Source organism: Apis florea, unplaced genomic scaffold (genome assembly GCF_048593485.1).
Source record: "Apis florea isolate Af1SG1 unplaced genomic scaffold, ASM4859348v1 contig_3193_pilon, whole genome shotgun sequence".
In the NCBI taxonomy this organism is placed as follows: domain Eukaryota; kingdom Metazoa; phylum Arthropoda; class Insecta; order Hymenoptera; family Apidae; genus Apis; species Apis florea.
This window is the reverse complement of record NW_028256721.1, coordinates 864,167-871,892: the sequence shown is the minus strand read 5'-3', so window position 1 is coordinate 871,892 and position 7,726 is coordinate 864,167. Positions and strand designations below refer to the sequence as shown.

General features: G+C 21.1%; 2 protein-coding genes across 13 annotated transcripts in view; one reads left to right on the top strand and one right to left on the bottom strand.

Moving 5' to 3' along the window:
* LOC100869899 (zinc finger C4H2 domain-containing protein) overlaps window positions 1-1,992 on the top strand; it is a 244,152-nt gene extending 242,160 nt beyond the window's left edge. For 6 of the 10 annotated variants that reach the window (XM_086910614.1, XM_086910611.1, XM_086910613.1 and 3 more), the window contains 4 exons: window positions 585-756; window positions 824-1,005; window positions 1,077-1,286; window positions 1,458-1,992. In XM_086910614.1, the coding sequence (XP_086766740.1) occupies window positions 610-756; window positions 824-1,005; window positions 1,077-1,286; window positions 1,458-1,587 (669 nt within the window). In that variant the 5' untranslated portion in view covers window positions 585-609 and the 3' untranslated portion in view covers window positions 1,588-1,992. Of the gene's footprint in view, window position 1; window positions 418-584; window positions 757-823; window positions 1,006-1,076; window positions 1,287-1,457 lie in introns of those variants that run through there. The other 4 variants (XM_086910618.1, XM_086910617.1, XM_012483648.3 and 1 more) reach the window with 3 other exon arrangements.
* Window positions 1,993-2,060: 68 nt separating this feature from the next.
* Cln7 (CLN7/MFS domain-containing 8) lies at window positions 2,061-7,668 on the bottom strand. Of its 3 annotated transcripts, none has more exons than XM_086910606.1 (11): window positions 7,188-7,668; window positions 5,498-6,931; window positions 4,979-5,190; window positions 4,757-4,904; window positions 4,445-4,688; window positions 4,272-4,360; window positions 3,980-4,199; window positions 3,805-3,904; window positions 3,598-3,732; window positions 3,425-3,534; window positions 2,061-3,246 (listed from the first exon to the last, which is right to left on the bottom strand). In XM_086910606.1, exons 3-11 carry the CDS (start codon window positions 5,008-5,010, stop codon window positions 2,753-2,755), a joined length of 1,572 nt encoding a protein of 523 aa, XP_086766732.1. In that variant the 5' UTR covers window positions 5,011-5,190; window positions 5,498-6,931; window positions 7,188-7,668; the 3' UTR covers window positions 2,061-2,752. The 3 variants fall into 3 exon arrangements, with proteins under 3 accessions (XP_086766732.1, XP_086766734.1, XP_086766733.1); XM_086910608.1 differs by having other exon boundaries at window positions 4,272-4,327; XM_086910607.1 differs by having other exon boundaries at window positions 5,637-6,931.
* Window positions 7,669-7,726: the final 58 nt, after the last annotated feature.

Below are 7,726 nucleotides of genomic sequence, written 5' to 3'. Positions count from 1 at the left end.
TTTTGTTAGTTCATCTATACATCGTTGAATGGCGTGTACATCTATCTGTATCTTGGAATTTGTTGTTTCTGATCTAAAGAGACGTCTGTCACTGTAATTTATGATATTAATTATGTTCATTGTGTTGAATGTCAACGAAATTGGTTAATTTCCAAAAACATAATTACAAATACAACGATTTCATTCGTTTTTCAATGAAAATACAGTGCATATTCTAACAATTCTATCTTAAATATTTTATCCGGGATGCCTTGACGAAAGAAATTTTATTTCTGAGCTTATTGCATTTATTTTATAAACAAATTATCTTTCATTTGACAAAGTTTATTTAAACAAAAGTGTCAGGAAGCATTTAATGATGTCAGCTACTGAAACTACAGTTATTTTTGCAAAACTAGAAGCATTGAAAGACATTAAGTACATATAAAAATTTGTTCATCTATATGAAATCTTTTTTTAAATATGATATAATTTTTTAAATAATCTAAAAATTTTAAAATATCTATATAACAATATAATAAATAATAATATGATTCAATTTATTTTTTGTGAAAAAAAGCTTTGAAATATATGTATTTTGTTAGGTCAAAAACACTTCAATTGGAAAAAATGAAGCAAAGAATTTTGCAAGAAGTAGAACAGACTGAACAAGAAGAAAAATGTTTGCTGGAATATAAACAAGAAATGGATCTTCTTATGCAAGAAAAAATGGCACATGTTGAAGAATTACGACAAATACATGCGGATATAAATGCGGTAAAAACATGGATTTAATATTGTTTTTCAAATAAATTATATATAATTATTTATGTAATTATATTAGATGGAAGCTGTTATTAAACAAGCAGAAGAAGCTAGAAATAAAGCAAGAGAGACTGCAAAATTAATTCACAATAATGATTATCAACCCTTAAAACATGACATTGATCGTATGCGTAGAGAATTTTTAGGATTGGAAAGATTACCAGAATTATATGAAACAGAATCTGATCTCATTTCACCAGAGTAAGTCAAATATGAAACAAATATATATTATATTCAATTGGATTATTACTAGAAAAATTATTTATTTACAGTTATTTTGACCGTCCAATGCAAAAAGCAGAATGGAGAGTAGAAGTAAGAGGAGAAGATTTATTACCTCCTCTTACTTTACATCATCCTGGTCATCCAGGTGGTTCAACACCTTTTCTTGCTCCTCAACCTCTTCAAGGTCCAAGTAAGCCAGAACCAAGACCATTACCACCAGCCCCAGGTCCACCTGCTCCAACATTCAGGTACCACTGGTATATCGCAATTTTATATTATATTATTATATAATACATAAGTTACAAATTAATTTTAAATCAGATATATATTTAATTTTATATAAATCTCAATGTCATAATAAAAATATACTATATGTATATTAATATATTAGTTTTTATCTTATTTTTATTATTTTATTTTTTTTTTAGGCAACAACCACCTCCTATGAAATCATGCTTATCATGTCACCAACAAATTCATAGAAATGCACCAATCTGTCCTCTTTGTAAAGCTAAATCTCGATCACGTAATCCCAAGAAGCCAAAGAAAAAAGATTAATTATAATTATAAGTGTTATTTATATAAAATCAACCATTTCAGTCATATAATTCAAGAATATACGTTCATGTTTTTTATAACTTAAAATAATTCAATTTCTATAAAAACATGCATTTATATAAAATGTATGTATTTATAGTAATGTTTTTAACTTTTTGTAAAAATTATTTTTCATTTTTACAATATCTATACCAACAATTGTAAGACATTAAATTGTCATAATAATTGATAATTAAATGACTTTTATTTTCATTAAGATATACAAATAAATTTAAATATGTTTTATGATTTTAATTAATTTTCATAAATCTGAAATTGCAATCCTAACTTCTTCATACAATATATATATTGCTTTATTCTTTATTGTATACATTATTTAAGAATATAATTATTTTAGAAAACATATATACACTTTATACTTATTTCACTAAAATTATAATTTTATTTAATTTTAAATGATTATATCAATTATAAAAATTTGAAATTTTTTATTTTGTAAACTTTATGTATACAACCTTTTTAATTTATAATATTCACAATATTTCAAATATAAATTCTCATTCAATTATTTGTGGTAAGTACGAATTAAGATTATTTAATAAAAGGTATTTGCAATTTTTAAATTTCATAGCACCCTTATTTTTAGATATAAATTGAGCAAAATATCAGTCTTTTCATGAAATGAATATTTGTATAAATTTGAAAAATTTAAAATTATATATTTTCTTTTTTATTATAAAATTATTGAGTATTTAAAAATTTATTATACTTGTATACTTTTTATATGCTTGATAATATCAAATTTTTATTTTTTTTTTAGCATAAATATAAATTATTGATAATATTGTACTATATATATAATTTTAATTTTTAAATAAAATTCAAATTATATAGTGATAATTTGATTATAAAACTAAACAAATTCATTATAAAAATTTGTTTATGTGTTTCCTAAAAGCTATACAATCTTAATTATATTCTTTATATTTTTTGTATATTTATTTATAATCTATGTGTTATATATTTAAAACATGATTAAAAATCTATAAAAAATATACTTAAATTTTATATCATAATTTATACATTATAATTCTAAATTGTTGTTCAATATATATTTATATAATCTTATAAAAATTAAAATTTTTCTTTGAGAGTGTACTAATTACTACATTTTATCCCATTCCTCATTTTTATTACTTTTTTGTGCATCATTTAAATCTTGAATATCATTAGATTTGAGATGAACTAATGGAATTTCCATATCTTTTGATAGAATTGTTGCTTTTGGTGGAACTAATCGTTTGTTTACAATTTGTAACCATGACATACATATTATTAATGTTAATCCAGTGATACCAAACGTATGATACGTTCCAAAACGAGTATAAATTACACTAACAAATACTGGACCTAAGACGCGAGAAGCGCATCCAGCACCTGTCATAAAACCCATCCAAACACCTTGTGGGCGAGGTCCTAATACTTTACTGAAGATAGTTTGTATTAGAGTAATACCTAATGGATATCCTATAGTAGTGAATCCATATCCAATAAAAAATTGTACAGGTGTAAGTTGTGGTGTATAACTGCACCATTCTTGAGTACTTGGACATCCTACAATTTCTGTGCCATTGGAATCTTTTGTAATATTATTAAATGCTATAAAATATAATAAATATTCATATAATATTTAAAAATTTATTAAGTATATATTATTTTTAATAATTTTATCTAGCAACTTTAAAATATTATTAATTTGATTTAATATTATTTTGAAATCATTAAATCTAAATATTATATATAATATAAATAAGATGTTATGTTTGTGTGTACTTACATTCTAGATAAGCAATCTTCGGAGGACCTGGTCCCCATGGAATATATAAAATCCTTCCTATTACCATGAATAAAAATCCACCCCATAGCATTACTTTACGTTCATTAAATCTAAAAATATTTAAGAGATAAATAAAAAATTATTTTTATAACATTTATATAAATAGTTTATACTTTTTGCATAAAGGTTCAATCATAACAAATGTGATACATGATACAACAGCCCCAATACTCATTAATATACCCATGTAATACAAAGCTTCTGTTTTTGACCATGCAAATTGATCCATAGTTAAAGAAGTACCAAGTCTGTAAAAGAAAAAAAAAGAATGAAAGAAATGATTATGATATAAAAAAAATATTTTATATTTTAAAACTGACGTTTCAAGAAGAACAAAATTAAATACTAAGACAAAAAATGCACAAATTAATGTCCAAGCTGCTAAATTGTCTGGTTTTATAGATTTCAATGTTTCTTCCTCTGTAATAAAAATTTTTTTTTAATAATAATCATGATTAATATTTGATTACTATTATTTAATTTAAATATATTTACCAGTTTGTTTTCCTTCATTTCGCATTGCTTCGCGAATAGCAATTCGACGTTCTGTAAAATTCCATGGAAGAAATAAAATAAAATTAAGAATTCCCATTATGACATTTATCCAACCAGTCATAGTATACATATTAATAGGTATATTTATAAAATATACACCCTTTTCTCCAAGAGGTGTAACTGCAGCTTGTAAACTAGGACCTACCACAAATCCTAATACCTAACATATTTTAGGATAAGTTATATAAAAAATTATATTAAATTACATGAAAAAATATTAAATTTACATTACCTGAGCAAGAGATACCATTGAAACAGCATGTGTCCTTTCTACAAATTTTGTAGCTGCTGAAAGATAAGACCGTGCTACTGCAATATTAGCTAAAAGTATCATATTATGAAAATAAATAATAAAATTTTTATATTAATTAATATTATTACAATTAAATAACATATTATTATTACCAGAACTAATTCCAACCAAAAATCTGGCAACGATCATATACATTTTTCGATCGCCTGGTACAATCTCAAGAATACTATATAATCCTGATGCAAATGTAAATAAAGCTAATGTTGATAAAAGTGGAAGTCTTATAGATCCTCTTTTATCTCCCCACCATCCTACTAGAGGAGAAAATAACATTTGCCCTAAAGGATTTGCTGCAACTACATATCCCATATATTCTTTACCAGCAGAACTATCCAACTACAATATTGATATATAATATTACTACATGTCAAAATTCATCTTTATTTTTCCCTTATTATATTCACCTTATCAAGATATGGCCATACTCCTGTTAGAATAATACTAAAACCCAAAGACATAAGAAACATAGTAAAATAAATTACATAAATGCTTCTCCATCGTTCTTTTTTCTCAAAAACTGTTTCCAAATCATCATCCACCAAAGTATTGTTTCTATTACAATAAAAATAAAACTTATTATTTATGATAAAAATTATTAAATATTTAAAAATTTTATAATATAATACCTTCTGTGAAATAATTTTTTACACCAAGCCATTAAAAGTTATCATATAAAATTTGTATAAAATAATAAATTATACTTATATTATATTCTTCTTATAAAATTATAAATTCTTTTGTTTTAATTATAAACTTAAATGTAAATTTTAATTTTTTCCTTTTTCTTTCTCTCTCCAATTTTTTAAATGTTTTTTAATTTCAATGATAATTTATAAATCTAAAGAATGATAAAATATGTTATTTTAATTTATTAAAAATAATAAAAATATATATAATATATTTTAACATATTTTAATATATAAAAATATATTTTAATTTTTAAAATTTTTAAAGAAATAATTCATATTTATCAAATCAGATATGATATTTATATTAAAAAATAATTGTTTTAAATAAAATGTTTAAAATAATATTTTAAATAATTTAATCTCATTTTATTAAAAATTTTTTTAATATTTTTTAAAGAGGATATTTAAAGAGGATATTTATTATTTTAAAAATTTAAAAAATGAAATGTTACTTACTTTTTTCAATGATTAAACTATTGTTATAAATATTTAATCATTTATAAATGATATTATCATTTAATCATTTATAAATGAATAATAAATATATTACAAATAAAAGATAATAGAATATAATATTTTATATTATATTTATTACACAATTCTTTTTTTAAAATTTGCGCACACGCATGTCATTTAAAAATATTATAACTGCATTAAATTCGTGAACTTAAATAAAATTTGTATTCTGCATTATTGCGAATGTATAGAATTTATCCATATAAAGCATTCATTTGTTAATCACGCGAACAATGTACACTACAAGTTAGATTGATATATATCCGAAAGAAAATGAAACGTTCAATTGACTGACTCTGTAACTATGAAGCATATGTTTTTCAATATTTATATACATATAAACTTATATATACATATGTATATATATATATATTATCATACATTATAATCACATTCTGATACTATGTACTATAATTTTCTAATTATTTGTAACTTTTCTTTCAATTTCTTAGATATATCTTTAAACATATAATTGATATGTGATATGTAATTTTTTATTTAATAAAATTTAATATATGGCAAAAACAAAAAATCACATGTTCACATAACAGCTGATGGACTCATTTCCGCCTTAAATATACAATATAAATGTGTATATATACATATAGATTCATACATATATATATATATATATATATTCACATTGTTCATACAAGATAATTATGTTATTTAAACATTATATCAATAAAAATTAGCAAACATTAGAAGTCTTATCATATTACTATAGAAAATCTAATAGTTAGATAATACAAATTATTTATTAAATTAGATTATATATTATAAAGAAATTTATAACAATCTTATTCATGAAAAATAATTAAATATTTTTATAAAGTTTGATACAAAATTATAATGTATAAATTTAAATCAACTTTGAAGGTTAAATTTTTTTGATTTTTATTAAATAATGCAATGCAAATTAAATATTAGTTTTTTTTTAAATTATACAATAATCAAATGTAAAATATATTACAATTTAAAAGATAAAAATATTTTTATATAACAAAATTATATAAATTCAAATAATGCTTTATTACATAACGAATGTTGAATTAGTTATAAAACTATTTACAAAAAATTTATTATAAAATTTACAAAAGTTTTTTCATAAATTTAATAATTATAAGGTCTATAACGTTGAGAGTGATATCTATCAGAATTTCTATATATTTCACCCCTTTCTTGGGGAAAAAAATATCTTTTTCTTCTAGGATACCAAGGATCAATGATTGGAGGTTTTTTTAATTCCATATTTTTAACTTTCATAAATTCAATATCTTTTTCAGTATATCGATCTTTGAATTCATTTTCACATTCTTCCAAAAACTTCTTTTGTTCATCAGTTAGGTTTTTTTCTTCCATAATGTCTTTTGTCTGTAAAAAATAACAAAAAATATCATTTTAAAAATAAGAACAATATCTTATCTAAATTTTGTATCATAAATTTTTTTTAATTTCTATATATTCATAGATATATATAATATAAAGTATAAAACATTGATATTAAAATTTATTTATAAAATTTTTTTATATTTTTCATGCAATAACAAGAATATTATTATTTATTTATTAATATATTTTTGAAAAACTTTTTAATTTTTATTATGTAATATTTATTTATTTATAATACCTCTAAATAATCTACTGATTATTTAATTTAGACTTTTAGTTTATAAAATAATGAATTGTGTTAGTTGGCCAAAAATTAGTCACTTCCCATAAACAAAATTTTAGTTTGATAGGTTATACTCATGTTTAGAGAAGAATTGAATTTTGTGTCATATTATTATTCATAATATATAAAATTATATTTTCTAATAAATATTATTATTTTAAATTCAATTATATATGTTACACACATTATCATAAATATAAAATAAGTTTGTAAAAATAATTTGTATAAAGAACCAATCATAGTTCAAAGCATGATATAGAAATTAAAAAAATAAAGAATAATACGTAAAATGATAATTTATTTAAACTATGTTATTTATTAAAATTATATTAAATATATTAGTATTAAAATAACGCTATACATATAAAACATACTCAAATCATAGAAATAAATAATAAATTATGTGAAACAAATGAAAATCTATATGCTATATTTTCTACCAATATAACATAGCATTTTCATATAAATGAGCTTTAAAAAATTTTGGCGGTACA